The sequence below is a fragment of the Mustela erminea genome, chromosome 19, assembly GCF_009829155.1.
Source record: "Mustela erminea isolate mMusErm1 chromosome 19, mMusErm1.Pri, whole genome shotgun sequence".
NCBI classification, from domain to species: Eukaryota; Metazoa; Chordata; class Mammalia; order Carnivora; family Mustelidae; genus Mustela; species Mustela erminea.
Genome location: NC_045632.1, coordinates 42,450,095 through 42,473,290, shown reverse-complemented (window position 1 = coordinate 42,473,290; position 23,196 = coordinate 42,450,095). Strand labels below are relative to the sequence as shown.

Below are 23,196 nucleotides of genomic sequence, written 5' to 3'. Positions count from 1 at the left end.
TCCCAGTCCCTCCCCGCACCCAGAGTCGGTAGGACTACACTTCCCAGAAGGCCTTGCACGGGGGCGGAGGCGGCAGGGATGCGATGGCCGAGTCGCTGCCCCTGGAGGTGAGAGGAGGCCGCCCTGAGGCCCGGCTTGGGACAGGCTCCGCCCTTGGGGTCCCAGGTTGTGGGGAGGGGCTGTCAGACAGCTCGCCCGGCTCCGCCCGCCTGGCGGAAACTACTTGCGCGAGATCGAGATCGTAGGACCTGCAGGCTGTGGGTAACGGCCCCGCCTTGGGCCATCCCGTCCCCTTAGCTTGGGGGAACCATTCTCTCCTTACCCATTGGCCCCAGGAGATGGCTGCCGTGTCACCTCAGCGAGGACAGGGTCTCTGCTTACCCCCTTCTCTAGAGATGGCCACCCCTCCCCCTCAGTTCTGGAAGATGTCCGTTCCATCCCCTCGTCCCCAAGGGGTAACCGATCTTTTCCTCCTTGGCCCCTTGGGATGATCACTCCATTCCCTCTGCCCAGAAAGACGGCTGCCCCTCCCCCTGGCGGTGGGAGACGGATTAACCCGTCAATCAACTCCGAGCACAGTCGCTGGATTACTTCACCTAGGACAGGGCTGCTCCCCACTCCCTCAGTCCGTAGTGATGGCTGTCCCTACCTCCTTCACCCAATGGGATGTTTGCTCCTTTTCCTTAGTTTGGAGCAAGGCCACTCTGCCGCCACTGGCCAGAGAGAGAGAATAGATTTTTGTTCCCAGGGGCCTCTTGGGATGGCCTCTCTGTCCCTTTTGCCTTGAAAGCTGGCAGCCCTCTCCCGTGGTCCACGGGAGACAAGTCACCCTTTCCTTTTTTTTTTTTTTTTTTTTAAAGATTTTATTTATTTATTTGACAGTGATCACAAGTAGGCAGAGCAGCAGGCAGAGAGAGGGGGGGAAGCAGACTCCCCGCTGAGCAGAAAGCCCGATGCGGGGCTTGATCCCAGGACCCTGGGATCATGACCTGAGCCAAAGGCAGAGGCTTAACCCTCTGAGCCACCCAGGCACCCGGGTCACCCTTTCCTCATCAGCCCTGGAACGGTGCTTCTTCCCCTTAGCAAGAATAGGTCAGCTTCTACCTCCTTTAGCCACCTACCATGGCATCCGGCACCAGAGGATGTCTACTACATAGATCCCAGGAATAACCAGTCATATCTCTAGTAGTAGCCCTTTAGGATAGGATTAATGGGATGGTGACTCCATCCTTACCATTGCCTCCTCTTTCCTCTAGAAAAGCTACCCCCTTTCTCAACTCAAAGAGCCATGCTCCCTCCCCTCAGTGAGGACAGTTTATTGCCCTCTCCTGTTGCTTTTTGGGCTGGTTGCTGAGCCCCAGAAGACAGGATGGCCACTGTCTTAACTTGGCTCAGACAGGCTTCCCTGCCTCCCCCTGGGGTTGGGGGCTTAGTCAGTCCCAATCTCATCAGTGTTCTCTTCCCCATGCCTAGCTTTCCTGACCCAGATGGCGGTTCTCCCCAGTCTTCTCAGTAGTGATCTGCTTTATCTTCCCCACTTCTTCCCTGGGCAAACCTTCGGTGAAAATTGAGGTAGAGGGCTTTGGTGAAAATAGAGATAGAGCACTATCCATCTTTAATTCAATCTAATGACTATTGGCTAAGTAACTTCTGTGTGTTAGGGATCAAAGAAAGGAAGAAGAGGTTAGAATGAACAAAAAAAAAAAAAAGAAGAAGAAGAGGTTAGAATGGGCTGGTGACGTCAAGGTTAAGGAAAGGCATTCCTGGAAAAAGGCCTACATAGGCAAAAGGTAATAGGCATAGTATGGCTGTAGGACAATGGGAAGCCTGAACTGAGGAAGCTCTGGAATCAGGGGTCCAGTCAGGCATAGGGCCTGGCAGGGACTTGCTTGGGGGTCTTGCTGACCCAAGAGTAGAGATTTTGTCCTGAGTGTACTGGATACCCTGTACCCTGAAGGTTTTCATCAGGGATGTGCTAAGACTAAAAGCTGTTTTATTTATTTATTTATTTATTTATTTATTTATTTGACAGACAGAGATCACAAGTAGGCAGAGAGACAGGCAGAGAGAGAGAGAGAGGAGGAAGCAGGTTCCCCTCTGAGCAGAGAGCCTGACATGGGGCTCGATCCCAGGACCCTGGATCATGACCTGAGCCAAAGGCAGAGGCTTTAACCCACTGAGTCACCCAGGTGCCCGTAAAAGCTGTTTTTTAAGGAAAATTAACCTTGTCACTGTGTGCAAATTGACTAGCAAGGCTGAGCCTGGAGGCAAGGAGGTTAGGTAGAAGATTGTAGAAAGAATCCAGGTGTGTGGTGATAAAGATCTGGGCTCCTGAGGTGCTAAAATTTTAAAGGTAGAAATATTAGTAACAGCAGTCCAGCAAGCACTTATGGAACATCTACTAAGTGTCAAGCACATCATAATATGTGTGTGTGTATGTGTGTGTGTGTGTGTGTGTGTGTGTGTGTGTGTGTATAATGGAAACGGAAGCTCAAGAGAGGTCGGTTACCTTGCCTGAGGTCATATAGGTCCCACAGCTTGGAAGTAGTAGAGCTGGGATTTGTTTGTTTTTTTTGTTTGTTTTTTTAAAGGTTTATTTATTTATTTGACAGACAGAGATCACAAGTAGGCAGAGAGGCAGGCGGAGAGAGAGGAGGAAGCGGGCTCCCCGCTTAGCAGAGCCCCTGATGCAGCGCTTGATCCCAGGATCCTGAGATCATGACCTGAGCTGAGGGCAGAGGCTTAACCCACTGAGCCACCCAGGTGCTCCTAGAGCTGGGATTTGAATGAATCTAAGTTATCCTGGCCTAAGCCTGTGCTGTACACCTGTATCTGACAGCAAGAGACAGAAAAGCATGAAGAGTCTGCAGTATTATCAGGATCTTCAGGCAAGATGCACTAGTGGCATTGAAGCTCAGGTGCTGGAAAGTTGGGAGCAAGGGATGTTTTGGACTGAGAATGTGAATTTGGTTGAGATGAAAGTGATAGTAAATCATTTAGATGATGGATCCTGTGGACGATTGGCAACACTAGACTAGCACATGAATGGTGAGACAATATGGGGATACTGAATTGTTGGTTTTTCCTGTAGAGGTAACTGCTGAAGCCATGCAAATGAACTTATTATCCTAGGAAGTAAACAGATTGAAAGACCGGGTCTGAGCCAGGAGAGCCACAGAAGACTCCAGAAACAGGGCATTTGGAGTTGGGAGAGTGGAGCTCTAGAAAACACAATGTCACAAGAGTCCAAGAGGGAAAATTCCAGAACAGTTAATATTAGATCATTCTTGGCCTCACAAGTGGCTCCCTCCCCAGTTCCCTGTAGGACCTCCAACCTCATGACCCCCAGCCTTACAGAGCATAGGTGCAGTGAAAGCCTGAGCTGGGTCCTATTGGGGATCATAACAGCCAGCTGAGAAGGCGAGTTGACAGTGGAGAAAATGGGGAAAGAGGGAGGACCCATAGCCTGAGCTTTGAGGGCAGGAGGAAGGGATATGGTTTCCAAAGACCAGAGGAGGATACCTGACTTGCTGTCCTAGGTCTTAGGCAAGACACTTTACTATGTCTTGTTTTTTAAGATTCTATTTATTTGAAAGGGACAGTGCTAGAGCACAAGAGCAGGGGGAGGGAGATGCAGGCTCCCCACTGAGCAGGAATCCCAATTCGGGACTCAATCCCAGGACCCTGGGATCATGACCTGAGCCGAAGGCAGATGCTTAACCAACTGAGCCACCCAGGCGCTCCGACCATTTACTATGTTATTAAATTCTTGCACAACCTATTTAAACCTCACTACCATTGCCATTTTACAGATTAGGAAAAACAAGGCTCAAAGAGGTCAGTTGACAAGAGTAAGGATTTGAACTAGGTTTATCTGGTCCTAATGCCCAGGCTCTTTTTACCAAACTGAGCGGGAAGTTTGCTTTTTATCAGTCAGTACAAACCTGCATCCAGGGAAGACTCAGGAATGGTTTGTTCACAGTAGAGATGCCTGGAGGCTAGAGAGGGGGAAGTGAAGACCCCATGAAGCTTAGGACTCAAGATGAACTAGAAGCCAGTGTTCCAGTCCCCTCAGACTGACTGCACTATTAGCTGGAGAAGTTTCCAAGGACCCCCAGCTCTAATAGTTCCCAATGCCCTGTCTTTTTCCCTCAGATGCTCACACATATTCTGAGGTTTCTGCCTCTGTCAGATCAGAAAGAGGCCTCCCTCGTGAGCCGGGCTTGGTACTGTGCAGCCCAGAATGCCCTTCGGGAGGTAAGGTGGCCAGCCTCACCTGGCCCATTCTCAGCTGTCTCTCACTCCGGTTTGCTCATGGCCCTGCTCGTATGTCGTCCATTCATTCATTCATCCATGCATACATATATATATGTGACACTCATACACACTTGACTCTGGGTACAGTGCTAGGACTTTACAGATGAGTAAGACATAATCCCTTGCCCCAAGGAGCTCACAGTCCAGTGAAGGAGAAAAGCAAGTACATGAGGGTTGGTGATGTCGTGTGCTTGGTGCTGTGACACTGGAATGAAGGGTGCACCAAGAACAGGAAGAAGGACGTCCAAAGGAGACCAGCAGCATCAGGGAAGGAAGACTTCCCAATGGAATAGGATGAGGGGGAAGCTTGGTCTCCCAGGAACCGGTGACAGCACTGGGAAAGGCACCAAGGTGTGAAATAGCTCTGGAAATGACCACACAAGTTCCCTAAGACTAGAACTGAGATGTGCGTAGAAGGGGTGGGAGATGGGTGGGGGGAGTGGGTCAGACCACAAGCTGGCACTCCTGTTGGGGCCCAATTACCATCCAAGAGCCTGTAAAGGAATATTAAGGCAGAGAAGTGACATGGTGTGATGTGTTGGAACTCCAGTGCTGAGTGGACTGGAGAGGGTGAGTCGGGATGTGGGGAGACAGCCCATCTTGGAAGTGAATGCAGACATCTGTGACAGTTTGAAAGGCAAGTGGTGACAGCTCCTTGTTTTCATTCTGACTTCTCTGATCACTATTGAGGTTGAACAGTTTTCTCATTAGCTGGCCATTTATATTTCCCTCTCTTATTTATTTCTATTCTTTATCCATTTAACCATTGGCATCTTAGTATTTTTCTTATCCGTTTGTATGAACCTTTTATATATTAAAGAGATGAATCTTTTACATACTTATTGAAATATATTCCTAACATATTTGCCTCTGTATTTGAGATGTGGATACAAGCTTATTTCTGAGACTCAGAGGTTAAATTTCTATGTTGTTGATTCTGAACATCTTTTGCTTTCTAACTTCTTCCACTGCTTTTTAAATTTAGAGACCCCTTGCTTCTTCATGATTTGATATACACTCAGATATCTCTTCTGGGTTTTTTTTTAATTTTTTAAAGATTTTATTTATTTATTTATTTGACAGAGAGAAATCACAAGTAGACGGAGAGGCAGGCAGACAGAGAGAGGGAAGCAGGCTCCCTGCTGAGCAGAGAGCCGGATGCGGGACTCGATCCCAGGACCCTGAGATCATGACCTGACCCGAAGGCAGCGGCTTAACCCACTGAGCCACCCAGGCGCCCCATCTTCTGTTTTTTTTTTTTTATTAGACTTATTTTTTCAGACAGGTTTTAGGTTCACAAGTGTTTCTTCTGTTTCATGGCTTGAATTTTTATAGTAATTTTTTAATTGTAAAGGTCATTTTGATCTATTCTCTCAGGTAAGAAGCTAAACTGATTAGTTTTCAAAGAGCCCTAATACCATTTATATATACTCTTCCCCTTCCCTGCTGCGTGGGACGACTCCTCTGTCTCATATTAAATGTGTATATATAAGTAGGGTCTATTGTCACGTGATCTATCCAGTGTCATTGACCTCAGTGTCTAAAGCAATTTGATTTGGAGCTGTTGAAAATTTGAAGTGTGAGACATCTAGATGGTGAGATGCAGTTGGTCATTGGGTTTCTGAGCAAGGAATTCAAGAGAAGGGTCTTGGTAATAAATGCAGAGTTGGGTACCATTCAGGAATGGGTGGAGCTTGAAACCATGGATCCAAGCAACATCCCCCACCCAGAAAGCACGTGAAGAGCCATAGGAACAGCGGGGCCGCAGAATACCCCAGGAGAGTAAACCAGTCCAAGGGCGTGGAAGGGAGGAGGCCCCTCCTGGGAGGAAGTCCCAGGGATCAAAAGTGGAGAGCATTTACAGTGTCGAGTGGATGACTGACAGTGACAAATCCCATGAAGAGTCCAGAAGATAAAGAACAGAGAGTGTCCCTGATGTCTGATGTCCAGGGAGGTCCCCAGTGACTTCAGCAACATTTGGCATCTAGGGGCAAAAGCCAGGTGGGTGGAAGAGTGAATGAGATTAAGAAAGGGCTTGTAGAGAGTGACCTCCTTTGCAAGAAACTTCTCCACGAGAGGAAGGAAACAAATAGGGCAGTAATGACAGGTTGAGGGCACTCCACAAAGGACTTTCGTTGTGATAGATTTCAAATGTGTTCGTATGCTGAGGAGAGTCACAGAGGAGGGGTGAATGTGAATGCTCGAAGCAGAGACAGGAGAAAGGGCAGATGCCACCTGGGGTGACAGAAGGCCTGGCCTGGGCTGGGGTCGGGAGGATGGCACCTCTCTGGCTTGGGACATGGAGGGGAGCCGGTGGCAGTGTGGAACGGTTTGCTGAGGAAGTTCCTCTGAGGCTAATGGTCTCTGGGCTGGGTGAATCTGGAGGCCACGTTGTCTTGGGGAGTGACAAGAAAAGTAGAGGCCAAGGCCTCAGCACAGAGGCTTGGAATAGTCACAGGGCAGAAGGAAGCGGGAGAGTTACCAGAGCCGCTCAGAAGGCCTCGCTCCCTCAGACAGGGATGCTGGCTGTCTGTGCCGGGCCCTGGGCTGGCCACTCGGGCTGCAGGGCTCGGGGAGGCACAGCACTCCTCCACTGCTTGAGAACAGGTAGTGAGAGGCAGGGAAGCCTGAGCTAAGAAGAGTGAGTAGGGGCACTGCACTGGAGTCTTGTGTGGACACAGGGGTGCCGAGAAGATTCAGAAGAGACTTCATGGAGAAGGGGATGCTTGTGCTGAGCCTAGAAAGAGGAATACATATCTGCTAAAGAACAGAAGTAGGTGAGCGGTGAGACCAAGCCCCCTACCGCCCCAGCACTGTGACCAAACAGGAAAAGCAGCAAGCAGAGAGGCCTGGCAGCGTGAGACAAGCATTAGAAGTTGCCATTCTCAGGGCGGGGGAGGAGGGGACCCGGGCATGGGAAAGCCGGGGTGAGGAGGTTCTGGCTGGGAGGCTCAGCCTCCATCCCGTGGAATGGAGAACCACCAAGGGGTCTGAAGAGCACGATCAGTTCACCTTTTGTAAGGACCACCTGGTGACAGTACAAAGGCCAGATAGCCAGAAAGACCGGGGGCCAGGACTCCCATAAGGAGGAAACTGCTGTCATATATTTCCGAGCAACAGTGCAGGACCCTGACCTGGGGCAGGAGCAGTGAGGCGGGAGTGGAGGGGCTTGAGATGCAAGGGACTTTGCTCACTGGAGGCAGGGAGTGAGGGAAGGTCTAGAACGGCTCCCAGATCTCTGACTCAGGTGACCTGGTAGAAGGCAGTGAGAGCTCAGGAGAAGGAGCAGCACTAGGGGATCAGACAGTGAATTTAGAAGGAAGTATGTTGCATCCATGTATCTGGCGAGGTCCCAGGCTCTATGTCTGTGTTCTGGAAAAAGATGTGGACTGCAAATAAAGAAGTTGGGATGTGATGGAGTGCAGTCCGCCAGGGTGCAGCGGAGAGTGTATACATGCGCATGTGTGTGTGCGCGCATGAGCGCGTGTGTGGCCACTGGGAGGCAGTAGGGTGTGGGAACCCCAAGGGCCTGGCTCCCTCTCAGATTTAAGGAGAGTGGGACGATCCATCCCAGTGGGTGGGGAAGGTGATTCAAGGGAATGAAAAGATCAGGGAGGGGTGTGTGTGTGTGTGTGTGTGTGTGTGTGTGTGTGTGTGTGTGTGTGTGGTGGGGCAGAATGTACAGTAAAGAACTCACTCCTCTATGGACTGGGTCTCTCTCTTCTTTGGTGGCCCCAAAAGAGGCTGATGGGGAGCAGGCTAGAAGGTAGGAGGAGAGCCAGGCAGGCAGAGCCACAGAACTCCCAGTGGGAGAGAGTGGGGGGGCGTGGGGGAGACTGGCCATCCACAGCAGGTGGCACGGCAGAAAGGACACTTGTGGGAGGTCTGTAGAGGAGCCCCCAGATGTTGGTGACTTTGCTGAGGGGAAGCTGTTGCCAGGAATGAGAGGTCCCATGGGGGAGTGATGGAGGGGTGAGTGGGTGAGGCAAGAGGTCTAACAAGGTGGCGAGCGTGGTGTGGGCAGGCCCACGTGCTTCCAGGAGGCCTGCTGGCAGAGGAAAGGGGAGAAGCAGGAGTGGTGGGGGGTGGGGCAGGATCAAGGGAGGCCTTTTGTTAGTTATGACCCTGAGGTATTTGTAAACGGAGGAAGAAGCAGTGGAAAGGCAGGGACTGCCCGTTCCTATGCCAGAAGCTGGGAGCAGGCCCAGCAGGTAGAGAAAGCAGGCCCAGCAGGGACCAGGGCCTGGAGAGGGAAGGTGGTTAGGGGCGCTGGCTGGCAGATGTGAACATGGCAAAGGGAGGGCCTTCCCTACTTGATGACTTCAGCTTCTTTTTGAAACAGAACAGTTCGTCTCTGAGAATTCTGAGAATGTGAGTAAGGGGATGGTGCTTCCCTTGCATCAGGGACTGGAGAGAATGGTGGGCTTGGAGAGAAACCTGGAGAAGCGGGGAAGAGAGCCAGGGGAGGAGGTGGTAGTGGGGGAGACAAGAGGGGAGACTAAGGCTTCCATGGGCAGAATTCTGTACCCTTAGCGCAGACCCAGAGGAGGCAGCAGACTCATCTTGGCAAGGCAAGAAGAATGGGCACAGCAGCATGACGGGGGCAGGGCCCCAGGACCCCAGAAAAGGTAATCAGGGGAGAGGTTCTTGGAGTCCAGCCAAGAAGGAGAGGGGAAAGCCAAAGTGGGCAGTCAGGAGTAGACTGGAATGGGATAGGAGAGTGAGGTGGAGGGCGGAGTTTGAGATGGTAGAGTCGGCCACCATTTTAGCCCTCGGGCTGTTCCAGCTAACTGTGAGCTCCAGACACAGACACCTGTTTAGTGTCTCAGCAGAACTCAGCCCCGCCTGGGCTGGGAGCCCTTGAAGGACAGGCCACAGGTACAGGGCATCTGGGGCTCTGTGGACACCCCACCACCACCATGTCCCAGAGAGCAATTTGCAGGATTTACTAGCAGGAACCATCTCCCAGGGTCCAGATATGGGCAGGTGGATAAGAAATTAGCACTTCCTGCTAGTCGGTGCTGCGGAGGATTCTGGCTCACCAAAGCATGGCTGGAGTGTATGCCTCACCAGGCCAGGCTAGGTTGCTGGATGGGTGACTTCTTATTCCCCCTGACTTGCTCCCACTTAATCCTATCTCTTCTCAAATAAGAAGGTAGACAAAGGCAGAACCTTCCCCCAGATACACACACACACACACACACACACACACACACACACAGGCTCTGCCCCTTTCGGGGAGAGCCCTGGTTGCCTGCCACTGGGCTGGGCACTGTGAAGAACTCCGGACAGTTCAGCTTCTGCCCTCCACTCCCTTCTCCTGCCTGGGGTATTTATAGAGGCCCAGAGGAGCCTCTGGAAATGACCCCCAAGGTCTAATTCCTCTCTAGAGAACAAAGGCCCTGGGTTCCAGGGCATATATTTTCTTCTGGAGAACAGGCATGTTAGCTCTGGATTCCTATGCCAGCAAACAGGAGAGCCATTCCTCTAGCAGATGGCTTTCCAAGCCTGCACATTAAGTCTGCCATCGCAGCTCAGGGCTTCATGAGGTGCAGTGGAACCCTGGCCTCTCACAGTCAAGGGCTATGTGTCCGTTTTAGCAGATTTGGGCATTTCCCAAATGACTTGGCATCTAGTCCTAAGAGGCCAGCTCCGGAGAAGGACGAGATGGGGGCTGGTTGGCTTCTCTGTGAATAGGGCAGCTGAAGCTGGAGCAGATAACCTTGCAGTCCTCCTTTGGAGCTCCAGAAGCATCTGCCTAGGGCCTAGGGAGGGGGACCTTCCTGCGCTGGGGCCAAAGACCACAGTGACCCAGGAGCCTGCTGCTTCTGCTTGCTGCTCTGTTCCCCACAGACGATCAATATCCCTAAAGGGCTACTCTTGAGCTCTGCGCGTTGAGTCCAGGGCAGACTACCTGGGCGATGGCTTAGAGGCTGCCCCCTCCCCATCAAGAAAAACAATGGGGAGCAGGGAGGCAGTCTCAGATCTCAACACACACACACACACACATACTCTCTCTCTCTCTCTCTCTCTCTCTCTCTCTCACATCTCCCAATAGCCGCTGGAAGTCCTTCAGACCAGGCCCTGCCCCTGAGTTTCGTGGGTTTTCCTGCCACTAGTCTGCCCTTGGACTTGGCCTCTAGGCTGACTGCCAGTGCCTTCCCCCTCAGCTGTTCACCAGCCTTGTTCATAGGGAGGCAGTGGGAGAAGGGGAGAACATGAGAACATTTCCTGGCCCTCAAGGCTCAGGAAGGAGGGCAAAGGACAGCAGCTGGTGGAGCCTGGGAGGTGGGGATGGGAGTGGGGGACACGACATGAGGGCAGGGGCGGCGCTGCTTCAGCAACGGGCCCTGCTCTGCACCTGCAGCCATGGCTCACTCTCCATCCTTGGACTGGCCCCTCTGCTGGCAGCCAGCTTTAGCCATTTTTTCTCAAACCTTTCCCTGATCTTTTCATCCCCCTGAATCACTTCCCCAGCCAGGCCCTTGGGGTTCCCACCCGCCACTGCTTCCCAGTGTCCACCAGGGGGAGCTGCGGCAAGTGCACCTTTAGTCCACAAGGACCACATCCCAGGAATAAGAATGGGGTCTGGACAGGGGGCTTGGCTTGACCCCTCATTCCCGTGGAAGTGGTCAGGAGCTGGCCCCCATTTCTTACCACACACTCCTTCCCATGATGACAGCCACAGGGAGCTGCTTCTCCCTCTGGCAGAAGTCAGCCTGGTTTCTCCTCCCAGGAATGGGTTTCATGTGTCTTTCTGGGAGAATCCTGTTGATAAGTATCTTGCCCGTGTGCACCTTATGTGTCATCCTACCTTTCTGAATCCCTTTTGATGACGTTCCGTGGGGCAGAAGCAGGGGACATCAGCTTGTTCTTGCAGTAACCGACAGGTCAGGATTTTTAGAGCTTGCTTTCCTGTGTCAGGATCACGATGATGTACTGAAACAGCCTTTGAGTACTGCTTGCCTGTGGCCTGGCCATTCATCAGGGGTAGAGAAGAAGCCAAGCCCTTGTCTCCCTCCCCCACACCTGCTATAACTTCCCTCTGGCACAAAATCAGGGACAAGTCAATGAAAATGGGGGCTCCCCAAACTCCTAGATAAGCCAGGCTCTCCCTGCCTCAACCTAGCCCTGAGCTCACCTCCAGGCTCCACCCCACATCAGTCATGGACACACGCACACCCCCCCATCCCGTTCTCATTCCCCTGTTGCCGTACAGCAGGGCCAGCCCCATACTCTTGGCACCTCAAGGTTCATTCTCTTAGCTTCTGCCCACAGAAATGGGAGGCATCTCCTTGCTTCCCTGGACAGATAATATAGACTCCCCAGAGACAAGCCCCAGGGATCACAAGCACATCTTGAACTCTGGAGCCTGCAGGGCCCACACACATTGGTGCACCCCTACACATGCACACGCGCGTGTGCGCGCGCGCGCGCGCGCACACACACACACACACACACAACCCCCTTTTCACAAACACTCAAGTGGTTGAGCTACTCAGGCCACCAGGGGACCTAGGCCTCACTGCCTGCCCTAGACCTCTGGCACCTGGGCCACCCACGATGGTGGGAAGTGACAACTGCTTTGCTTCTTAATGTCCTCAGCTGTTCTGAGGGCTATTTATAGTCTCTGGAAAAAGTGGGGGGAGGCTGGTTGCTTAGGTAATGCTGAGCTGACTCCCTGCAGAAGGAACCGAGGCCACAGGTCTCAGGGCCACCTTTGGAAGGTCCCAGAGTTTGGGATCCAGCACACTTAGTCCTTCTGCCCCCTGGGAGCTTTGCTGGCCCTCCTCCAGGCCACCCCAGCCCCCTGCGCCCAGCATGCCAGCTCCCCACCCTGTCCCCATCCGTCCACGGGCATCCAATCCCATCTGTCGATAACCTCCCTGCCCTCCCCTCACAGTCACCTCCTTTGAGCCCCAGAGTGACTTGTCTTCCCACCTCCCACTTCCCACCAGCACCCCCTCAACCACACGACACCGCACACCACAGTGGGTCCTCACTGTGACAGGGCCCTTCCCTGACCTGCCAATGACTGGCCGCCAGACCTGATGGCCAACACCCTCTGAGGCAAGAGGGCTAACTCCATTCCTGCTGCTGCCCCTTAGACAAATGTGCAGTACAACATCCCCGTGTCCTCCGCCTCCCTCCCGGTCATCAAGAGCCTGGGCCTCAGGGGCGTCACCTGCATCAGCCTGACCAGCCTGGATGGCTCGCCAGCTTCCCAACAGGTGCTGGAGTCTGTCACCTACCACTTGGGCCCCCACCTGCAGAGTTTGTGCCTCAGTGGGGGCAGCCCCACGGAGGCCTCCTTTGTGGCCTTGATCCTGGGCTGCCCAGCCCTGCGTAGCCTTGACCTGAGTGGCTGCCACAGCCTCTTCACATCAGGCACGCTGCTCGCGCAGCCCGAGACGGCGCAGCGGGTCCGGCAGGTGTTGAGTGGCCTGTGTGAGCTCAACTTGGCTGGCCTGCGGGACCTGACCGACCTCAGTTTCAACAGGCTCAGCAGCTGTGCCCCCAACCTGGAGCGCCTCTCCTTGGCCTACTGTCACCTCACTTTTGAACTATGCCTAGCCCGGGGCTCCTTTGGCTCCCCAGACTCCTCCCCCTCCCAGCTCTCCTTCCACAACCTGCTGCAATTCGTGAAGGAGAGGGCTGGTAGGCTGCACGCCCTGGACCTGAGTGGCACTGGCTTGCTCCCCGAGGCCCTGAAGGCCCTGGGCGGGGTGGCCGGGCTGCAGCTGCAGGAGCTGAGGCTGCATGGCTGCCAGGACCTCTCCACAGAGGCTGTGATCGCCCTGTGCCGTCTGCAGTCGGGCCTGACCTCCCTGGACCTCAGCGGCTGCTCAGAACTGGCCGACGGCGCACTCCTGGCCATTGGCCGGGGCCTGGGGCACCTGTGGTGCCTCCGCCTGAGGAAGCTGCAGCGGCTGACGGATGCGGGATGCACAGCGCTGGGGGGGCTGCGGGAACTGCGCAGCCTGGACCTGGCAGAGTGCTGTCTGGTGAGCGGGCAGGGCCTGGCCCAGGCCCTGGGTTCAGGGCACAGGGCTCCAGCCCCCTTGGCCTCCCTCAGCCTGGCCTACTGCTCCTCTCTCAAGGTGAGCACACCCTCCCCTTCCTTCCTCTGCAGGGCTGGGGCTGGGGGAGCTGCACCCGTGGCAGCAGGGAGGCACTGCCCAGTATCGATGTCCAAGCAACAGTGATGAGAAAGGAACTGAGGACACAAGGGGAAAGGAGCCTGGAAAGACCGTGCTCCTGCAGGCACTCCTCCTCTTATCCCCTGCTGTGGGCCCAGACAGAGGAGGTCCAAGGGACCAGGCTGGCCCAGCCCACAAGCTGGCACACTAAGTGCTCCGTGACCCCTGTAGTCTGGGTAGGGGCACTGATGGCGGGTGTTCTGGAGGCAGGGAAGATGAGAAAGGGGGTTCTGCAGGGAATGGATACTGAAGTTATACAAGGAGGTTGCTCAGCTCGGTCTGACAGAAGGGAATGTGATGTGGGAGTCATGGTCATGTCCTGGCTGCGGCCAGTCCCTTCAACAGGGCTCAGCCCTGTCCCTCTGGGTGGTGTCCCTAACTTGGCAGTGTCAGTCCCTCCCTCTTCAGGGGATTATTCCTTCAGCCTCTCAGTGTGCACAGGGCATTCCCAGCCTGAAAACTCTCTCATTCTTTCCTCCACAACTGTTTCCTTTATCCTGCTCTGGTTCATCTTTCCATCAGCACGATATGTCTCCTAACTGCTCTCCCCAGGGCCCCGCGTTCTTGTGTCTCTTAAAACCTCTTTAAAAACCAGCTTCCTCTACTCTGCCCTTAGCTCCTGCTCCTGGCAGGTGGCAGCCCTACCCCCATAGTGACTTCACGTTCTGCTTCAAATTCCGGAGGGAGCATACCTGATTGGCTCAGCTAGGGCCAGGTGTCCATCGATGATCCACTAAGCTGCGGCCAGAAGGCTGCCTCTGCCCACAACTTCCGCAGGGCCTGGGAGCACAGGCACAACAGATACTTTAGAAACTTGCACCTGCACCCTTCCCACTGCAGACAGTCCAGGCCTTGGGCCTCCAGCAAACTCCTCCTGGTGTCCCGCACCTACCTGTTACCAGAACAGGGACATGGTTGCTTCCCTCCACGGACCATCTGGTAGCTCCCTGTTGCCTGTGGGGCTGGAACATCCACAGAACCTTCCTAGGGACACCTGCACAAGCTACCTGCCCATTGGTCTCTCCCTTCTCCACTTCCCTCCTAGGACGCCTCAGTGTTCTCTCTGATCCCAGTGCTGGGCCTGAGCCTCAGGGTGCTAGACTTGTCCTCCTGTGTGGCCCTCACCAATAGGACCCTTCAGGCCATCTGCACCTGCTTAACTCACCTCTCTGTCCTGCGTCTGGCCTGGTGCACGGAGCTCCAAGACTGGGGTCTTCTGGGGCTGGGAGAACCAAGTGAGGAGCCTGCGCAGGAGCCCCAGGTGCAGGTCAGGGAAGGGGGGTTGGTCCCTGGGCTCAGCTGCCCTCCTGCCCCTCCTAAGTGTCTCTCTCTAGGAGCATTTGAGGGCCAAACTCAGGAGGAACCTGAGAAGCAGGAGCTTCTTCCCGCAGCTACATCAAGAGCTGGACCATCAGGCCTCGGTCCCCAAGGACCCTTCTGCCCAGCCACAGGGCCCATCACTGCTCATGCTGCGGGCCCTGCAGGAGTTGGACCTCACAGCCTGCAACAAACTAACTGATGCCAGTTTGGCCAAGGTGTGGGCTTGGGGGTGTGAATAGACCAAGGATCCTGGCACCAGAGCCAGGCCTAGGCCAACCCATTTTTTGCTTAGAAAATGACCTATTCCCTTTGGCTTCTGCTACGTATAGCCATTCCTCGGGCTAGTGGGAGAGCCTGAAAGGCCTCTGGGCTCCAGTGCCATACTCTACCCCCCCACTCCTCACCCCCGTCCTTGCAGGTGCTCCAGTTCCCCGAGCTGAGGCGGCTGTCCCTGAGCCTATTGCCAGCACTCACAGACAAGGGCTTGGTGGCCGTGGCCAGGGGCTGCCCCAGCCTGGAACGCTTGGTGCTAAGTCATTGCAGCCTCCTCAGCGATGAGGGCTGGGCCCAAGCAGCCCGCTCCTGGCCCAGGCTGCAGCACCTCAACCTGGCCAGCTGCGGACAGCTCACAGAGCAGTGAGTTGTCTGACGATGCCACGGTACAGGGGCTGGGCCGGGTCCCCACGCTGGCTTGCGCTCATCGGAGGCCTCCCCACAGAACCCTGGATACCATCGGGCAGGCATGCAAGCAGCTCCGGATGTTAGATGTGGCCATGTGCCCTCATATCAGCATGGCTGCCGTCAGGCACCTTCAAGCCCAGCTGCCCCAGGTGACCTGCATCCAGTCCCGGTATGTGGGAGGGGCTGACCTGACCTTAACGCTCTAGGGCCAGGTCAGTAACCAACCCTGGGCCTCAGCCTCCATTGCCCCCAAAGACCCAGTCCTGGCCTCTTGACCTGGCTTGACGCTGTGCTTCTGCCCCACTCTGCCACATACCCCAAAGCCTCTTCCCCAAGCTATAAACCCCTTTTTCTAGGACTGGGTATAGGGCTAATCCAGGGCAGCCCAGGGGCCTTTCTGCCCCAGCCTGCCCTAGAGCCCAGCAGGAGCCCTTCCCAGCTATACCTCGCTGCCACAGGCCTCTGGAAATGCCATTTCCTGCTCTCCTGGCCAGGCCTGGGTCTGGAGGCCAGGCCCCCAGGATGCATCAGGAGCTGCAGAGGAGACCTTGTGCCTCCTGCCCTGCCCACTTCTCACACCCAAGGCCTGCACCTCACCTTGTCTCGTCCCCTGTAAGAAGCTCACCCGGGCCCTACTAGCACCAAGCTTTAGAAGCCAAGCCACAGACTTTTTTGTAAACCCAAACAAAATTAAAAATTCCAGATCTTACCTCCTTGTCTGAAGTTCTCAGACTACAGGGCCCCCTCCCACCAACCTCCGTTGAAGCAGCCCAGCCAAGCCCAGGGACAATGTGGACAAACACCAGAGGCACTGAGGCACATAGCCAATTTCTTCCTTACACCTGACCCAAAGCCCCACAGGTACCCCCAGCAAGTCCTAACTTCCTGCCCAGTATGGTGGGAGACTAGAAGCCTAGAGGCCTCCCCTGTCTGAGCCTCCAAGCATGTCCTCCAGCCAGGCCCCAGGACCACACTTATTAAGGATATGGTAAGGCTGTCATCAGGGAGAAAAAAGAGGACAGTATCTCTGGGTAGGGATATTAGAGGTCCCCAGTCCAACCTCCTACACTGTGCCAGTGACTTCTCAACAGCAGCTGTGAGAAACTATCTGTCCACCCTCTTTGTCCATCTGTCCATCAGTTCTAGGAGCAGCTAGCATGGCTGCCCAAGTGCCCACGGTCAGTGCACTTTATGTGGGGTTCAGAGGTGCCAAAGCTCTCCCAGTCCCCAGGTCAGGTGGGGAGGCAAATGACCCAGCAGAGAGGGACAGCCCAGTGTGCAGGGTATGCATAAATAAACAAGCACCTGGAACTGGGAGCCTAGGAGAGCAACGAAGAGCTGGGAGATCAAGGCAAGACTCAAGTCAGTGAAAAAGGAGCAGCAGGGAAGGAAGAGGGCAACGAGAAAGGACCAGGGACGTGCACATGGCAAGCCAGAGCTGGTGCCAGGGAGGGCAGGGTGGAGCCCCTGGGCTTCAGGGAGGATGCCAGCTTGGGTCAAGCACAGAGAACTCTGCATGCCACAGGCTTTTTTTTTTTTTTTTTTAAGATTTTATTTATTTGACAGAGATCACAAGGAGGCAGAGAGGCAGGCAGAAAGAGAAGAGGAAGCAGGATCCCTGCTGAGCAGAGAGCCTGATTCGGGGCTTGATCTCAAGACCCTAAGATCATGACCTGAGCCAAAGGCAGAGGCTCTAACCCACTGAGCCACCCAGGTGCCCCTGCCACAGGCCTTTTGTTAGACGTCCTAAATCACAACATGTCTGCAACACATCTAGTTCTACTGCTCAGGCGGGTAACTGACCATCATCCCACAGACAACAGAGAGACACTGAAAAATACAGGATGGGGGTAGCATGTATGTGAGTGTGTAATCACATCAGCTTCATGTCTGAAGAAGCACTCGGGGTGTTAAGGACTGTAGGGGTAAGACAGGAGGCAGGAAACCAGGAAGATTCTTGCCAAGATGCTGGTGGCCTGGACAAGGGAGTGGAGACACTGGGGAGGAAGAACTGATGGTATTAGAAGAGTTAACTGCATGTGGGATCACGCTCCTAGCTGCCATCCTGAACTCAACAAGTTGAACTTGAACTATTCCAAGTGTGGTGGGAAGGCTCCAAATACAGGAGTGGGCATGTCGGGCCCTGGAGGCCTGAGTCAGAAGCAGGTGCTCCCCCAAGCGCATTGTCCAAAGGAGATGCCATTTCACCAGTTTTCAAGGTAACAGGTTGATGGTTAACACTTGAAAATGTGCGAAGGTGCTGAGAAAGAGAAGTACTGAAGGGCATGGAGGAGGTTAGAGAGAGGTGGCAGCTTCCAGCATGCCCTGTGGGGCCCGTGGGTTGGTTTACTAGCCTCTGAAACTGACCTCCAGCTGGGCCCAACACCCCTCGCCACTTCCACTCCCAGGGGTCTTGCCTGGCTGTGGCCCCTCCACACCCATGTTCCTGGCTAGATTTGGATCAGAACGCCAGGCTGCCAGCACTGAATACCCTCCTGTTAGCATCAGCCCCATCCCACCACCACCTGGGGGCACAAATTTGGAATTCGGAGTTTGCCATTCATCACCAAACAGACCCGGCTTTACATCCGTCCCTTTAGGTCTCTCATCAGAGGGCCTCCTAGTCTTGAAAAGGACACGAGGTGTGGCCAAACAGGACTGAGGACTGAGTTCAGATGTCAGGAGCCTTCTGGAAACTAGGCCCCTGTTAATGCGGCCCAGGAAGGTATTCACTTAGGGCAATACCTTCTGCCCTGCCACTTCTCCCTCAACTGGCCCAGCACTGACACAGGCTGAGGACACATCTGGTGGAAGGACTGGAGGGTCAGCTTGTCTCCAGCCCCTCCTGGAGAAGACCAGCCCCTCAACCACAGCCGCCCAGGTTTGTGGCCCCAGGCAGTGATCTTGCCCCGATGCCCCATCTCATTTGCCAGCTAAATTTGAAGGCAGGCTTGGCCCACAGTTGGAGAACTGGCTCGACATACACCCAGGAGTCAAGCAGACTTTATTTCTGCTGCAACCTCTGCTGGTCAGGGTGTCAGGGCTTTTCCACCCCCCACCCTTCACCACCACCAATGCCAGCAGCTGAGGCACACAGCCAACCTCACTGTCAAGGTTCAGCGATGCTGCAGTCATAGCAGAAGTTGAAATTGGTGGGGGGCGGGGGGATGGGAGGAGGCTGCTCGGGAATAGGCACATTCTCCAGCTCCAACAACCGCAGCTTGGTCTCCATCGTCAGCAGCTGCTCCAGGTCCAGCCGAGTCTGCTCACTGCCCATGGGACTGCCTAGCAGGGCACTCAGCCCATCTGTCCACAGGTGGAACTGGGGACAGAGCCAGCTCTGTGAGGGCCTGCCCATCTCTGCCCTGGCCCGTCTGCCCAACTTGGCTCAGCCTGGCCCAGACGCTCACCTCCCGTTTGGATGGGGCAATGAAGTTGAGGTACGCCTCTGCCTCCCCATGGTCATAGCTGATGGAGAAGGCTAACTCACAGAGGTCCTGGGGAAGGCAGGGAGTGGAGAGCGCTGAGTGGGGCGGGGGTGGGGGAAGCAGGGCAGGTGTGGATGGGAAGGAGCCCCAGGCTTCCACTGCACTCACCTTGTTCTGCTTCCCTGAACCCTTCTCCCGGACGTGGGGGCAGTCTTTGCCTGTTAGCAGTGCCTTGATATCAGCCACAGGGACTGCAGGAAGAAGGCTGGGCTGACCACTGGGACCCAGGCGGTCCCCAGACAGGGGGTGGTCCGGGGGGAGCAGGTGGCTGACCCGGACCCCTGCCCTGTCTTCCTTACGCTGCTCAGGCAGACTGTCCAGGGTGGGTGGGCTGGCGCCCTCCTCCATGTCCCCGTACTGTAGCACCTTGTGGTTGGGGGACAGGCAGCAGAACCACAGCTTGTCTGTGAGCAGAAAGGGAAGAGGGGAGTGACGAGAGGGGCCCTGACCCCAACCCAGCCACACTCTGCCCACCCCCCCCAAAACCCCCACTCCCCCCCCCCCGCGGGCTCCACCACCCTGGCGCCTCCGGCTGCTGATTTTGCGGAAGAGTGTCCCCTCACAGAGGCGGAGCAAACGCTGCTGGCGGATCAGGCCCATGAGCTCTGGCTTCAGCTTCTCCCGTAGCTCCCTGGGGGTGGGGGACAAGAGGAAGCCTTGCTGACTGGGACAGACCTGGGGCAAGCCCTGTGGGGCAGCGGATTAGGGGCTGGAAGGGGAACCTCGCCCACCAACTCACAGTATGGGCGGGGCCAGCGTGCCCTCCTGATGCAGCCGCTCTGTCTGCCTCAGCCGCAGCACCTCCCCATAGGGAAGCGCATTCACCTTGGTTCGGAAAAGCTCCAGGGAGCTGGGCTTCAGGGCCAGCGTGCGGGCCAGCTGCTCCCGCACCACCTGCATAACCTGGGGCCACCAAGTTCTGCTCAGCACTGCGCTTTGGACCTCGACTGAGAACAGCCCCTGCCCTGGCTCGGGTCTCCTCCCTCCCACCCTGTCCACCTTGTCAAAGTCCTCCTGGGTGGCTCGCATCTCCTTCCAGGTCTTATTCAGCAGCTGGATGCTCACACAGAAGAGCTCATGAAAACTCTGGTCTTGGCTGAAGAACATGGGCGAAAAGTCCTGGGCAGTTTCGGAGCCTGGAGCAGGGGGGCAGGCGGGGCTCAGGGAGAAAGCGTGTGCAGCCCCTGGCCCTCTCTGCCCTTCCGTCCCCCGTTCCCAGACACGCCGTGCCCAGTGCCACTCACAGGGCTCCCCAACACGAAGCAGCTCACACAGCAACACAGTGAGCTGGATGCTGCTCCGGGCAAAGGGGCACTCGTGCTTGTCCTCACGGCTGCTGTTTTCCAGCACAAACTGGGGTGGCAGAAAAAGCAAATGGGATGGGAGCAGAGCTAAGGCCCGGGGGACCCTGCCATCTCCCACCCCCCAACCAAGTACTGACCCGGCTGTAGGCGCTGGGTGCGTGTCTGGAGAAGTAGAGCATGTTGTCCAGCGCCAGCAGGCCGGGGGGCACACGCTCTAGATCCTGTGCGGGGTTGCTGTTCTGGGGGGAAGCAGGACCGGCAGCTCAGGAAGGGCCCCCGGCCTCTGGAACAACAGCAGCCCTGGGTTGAGGCAAGGGTGGGGAGCTAGGGAGGGGTCACTCACGGAAAAGCCCAGTTTTCGGAACTCGCGGGCACACAGGGAACGGCGACGGTCAGCACTAAGCCCGCTGCCCAGAGACTCCCCCTCCGACTGGAAGGCAGCCTGACGCAGGGCCTGCAGCTGCTCCCGCTGTTCCTGGGGTCGTCGTTGTGGGGTAAGGGGGTGTCAGGATCACAGATCCAAGGCCATGCTCTAGCTTCCCCAGCCTCATATACCCCCAAGGCACCCACCTGGCTATAGGGGTCCAGTGGTGTCCTCATGCGTGGCTCCAGCAGCCCCAAAGTAAGGGCCTGCAGTACATACAAATGGTGAGCCATCTCGTCGCCCAATGGTGTCGCACTGTGGATGATGTTCTGGAGAACGGCCAGTCCGCAGGTGTGAATGGAGGCTTACTGGGGGAGGAAAAGTGGGGAGGGGTCTGCCTAGCCCAGTCCTTCCTACCTTATAGATGAACTGGCGAAGGTTTCTCTGCCACAGGTAGTCAAGCATGTGCTGGGGTAAGTGGGAAGGGGGCTTAGATGATTCAGCCCCCCCGTGAGCAGCCATCCTGCAGTCCCGGGATGGAGCGCAGTACCCACCAGCTCCTGCCCTTCCTCCCATCCCCCAGTCCTCACCAGATGGGACACTCACCTTACGTTCAGTAGGGCTGGCCCCCTGCAGCAAGGCTGTCAGCAATGCCATCGCCTTGGTTTGTAGCTGCTGGTTCATCCTGGAGCAAGAAGAAGAGGCTATCAGCAGGCTGTTCAGGGTCTGGCTCCATGCCCGGCCCCTGTGTTGCACCCCCACCTCCAGCCACTTACACCTGTAGATGTACCAGCAGCCTATCCAGTGGCACCTCACTCTTGACGAGCTGGCCCAGGGCAGGGCTGCTCAAGGTCACACTCTCTAGCAGCCTGAGGGCCAGGGGCTGCACAGATGCATCCATCAGGTTCATGTTCACGTAGCACACCACCTGCAACAAGGGTAGGGGCTTGCTATCACTTCCCTGCCATGGAAGGCCAGATCTTGCCACCACCCCACAGCCCTACCTGCTGCCCCTAGAAAAGCCAACCCACCTTCCTAACAAAGGGGATGCTGAGTGTCTCCCAGGACACCATGCCGTGTTCCATGAGCTCCAAGAAGGCCCTCAGTGCAAGGGTCAGCACCTCTCCTAAGCTGGGGGGACATCTGGGGCTGAGTGGGGTCCAGGCCAGGACCCCCAGCCCCGCCATGTCCACCACAAACCACAGTCCTGTGCTCACTCATCCCCATCCTCAATGATGGTGCCTAGCCTCTGGAGCCCATCACGGCTGATAACCTCCTGGGCAAAGGTCACATCTGGGGCCAGCAAGACGAGGTGGTGCAGAGTTTCGCGGCGCCTTTCACGACTCCCATTCTGCAGCCCATGCAAAAGCCGCTCAGCCTCAAGGTCCTGGGCAGGGGTGGGAAAGGTGAGGGAGGCTGGACAACAGCAACTGGAGGTGCGGGGACTCAGATGCCCACTAGGTGGGGCACTTCGGAGCTGGGGTTGGGCCCTCCCACTATGGGCAGAGAGAAAGGTGGGAGGCAAAGGAGCATAGTCTAGGGCAGGGAATGAGGGGAGGGTCATGACGGCATTACTGGGGCAGTGCTGAGGCACAGGATGCTGCCATTCTTGATCTCTGCGCGGTTCTAGAGAAGACGGAGAGAAAGGGAGAGAAGTCATCGAAGGGGTCTGAGTATTGGTTAATCCGGGTTGTTGGTGAGGGAGGGTTTGGGAGTCAGGAAAAGAAAAATCACATTCTAGATGGGGATGAGTCTGAGGGATCAAGATCAGGTGGGTTAGAAGGGGCGGGGGTGTCGCACAGTGGGGTATGGGCCTAGCGGGTGGGGGGACTCACGTTCTCAGTGATGTATCTCCTGTGCCCATCAGCAAACTGCAGAGCGTAGCATTCCGAGTGATCCAGGCTCCACCTGCGAGGAGGCCAAGGCTCAGTGAGACAGGTAGAGGGCGGCCCCCGACGCCCCTCCCCAGCCTGGCCAGCCAGCACTCACGCGTCGCACACCTCCTTCAGCACAGCGGCCAGAGGCTTTGCCTGCAAGTGGAGGTCATTCATGGGGCAGGTGTGGGGAGGAGTTGGGGAGGACCCCGGGGGTTCCGAGGGGAAGGGGTCTACCCGGAGGTGGGTGGTGGGGTGAATGTAGGCCAGACAGGCCGAGTGACCTGGTCCAGCCGGATAAGCTGCGGGATGGCGTCAGGCATCTGGACCGCGATCTTCACCACGTTTCGCGGGGGCGCCATGGTCCAACCAGGGCGAGGGCGCCTGTAGTTTCCAGACCATCCAAGCTCCAGCCGAGGCGGGCGCCTGGTCTGGTGTCTCCGAAAACGAGGACGTTCCTTGTCCAAAGCTTGGACCCCGGGGCCCGCACTGACGGGTCAGTTTCCCGCTCCTGGCCAGGGGCCGCGCGGCCTTCCCGAGGGAGACCAGATTAGTTCCGGGTTGGAGTCCTGTGGGTAGGCGCCGGCCCCGCCCCACTCCCGCAGCCCCGCCCCGCCCCAAGGTGCGCCAGGTCAGGACGCGGAGGGC

At 56.0% G+C, this 23,196-nt stretch overlaps 2 protein-coding genes across 13 annotated transcripts; one reads left to right on the top strand and one right to left on the bottom strand.

Moving 5' to 3' along the window:
• The first annotated feature begins 9 nt into the window (after positions 1–9).
• LRRC29 (leucine rich repeat containing 29) lies at positions 10–16,627 on the top strand. Of its 10 annotated transcripts, none has more exons than XM_032324328.1 (8): positions 10–107; positions 4,156–4,257; positions 12,426–13,418; positions 14,563–14,784; positions 14,909–15,052; positions 15,256–15,473; positions 15,556–15,667; positions 16,013–16,627. In XM_032324328.1, the coding sequence occupies exons 1-8, from the start codon at positions 84–86 to the stop codon at positions 16,238–16,240; spliced, it is 2,043 nt and encodes a 680-aa protein (XP_032180219.1). In that variant the 5' UTR covers positions 10–83; the 3' UTR covers positions 16,241–16,627. The 10 variants fall into 10 exon arrangements, with proteins under 10 accessions (XP_032180219.1, XP_032180218.1, XP_032180217.1 ...); XM_032324327.1 differs by having other exon boundaries at positions 15,977–16,627; XM_032324326.1 differs by having other exon boundaries at positions 14,563–14,778; positions 15,556–15,687; positions 15,875–16,221.
• A 1,876-nt stretch (positions 16,628–18,503) lies between these two features.
• ELMO3 (engulfment and cell motility 3) lies at positions 18,504–23,143 on the bottom strand. 3 transcript variants are annotated; one of them, XM_032323953.1, is made up of 20 exons: positions 22,833–23,143; positions 22,664–22,704; positions 22,510–22,582; positions 22,250–22,300; positions 21,892–22,061; positions 21,706–21,805; positions 21,451–21,602; positions 21,281–21,359; positions 21,092–21,142; positions 20,881–21,003; positions 20,654–20,785; positions 20,448–20,549; positions 20,251–20,359; positions 20,006–20,142; positions 19,746–19,909; positions 19,570–19,637; positions 19,306–19,410; positions 19,115–19,197; positions 18,929–19,015; positions 18,504–18,840 (listed from the first exon to the last, which is right to left on the bottom strand). In XM_032323953.1, the coding sequence occupies exons 1-20, from the start codon at positions 22,908–22,910 to the stop codon at positions 18,628–18,630; spliced, it is 2,118 nt and encodes a 705-aa protein (XP_032179844.1). In that variant the 5' UTR covers positions 22,911–23,143; the 3' UTR covers positions 18,504–18,627. The 3 variants fall into 3 exon arrangements, with proteins under 3 accessions (XP_032179844.1, XP_032179843.1, XP_032179846.1); XM_032323952.1 differs by having other exon boundaries at positions 19,525–19,637; positions 22,833–23,141; XM_032323955.1 differs by lacking the exons at positions 21,092–21,142; positions 21,451–21,602; positions 21,706–21,805; ... (3 more) ...; positions 22,664–22,704; positions 22,833–23,143 and having other exon boundaries at positions 19,525–19,637; positions 20,881–21,042.
• Between the last annotated feature and the right edge of the window lie 53 nt (positions 23,144–23,196).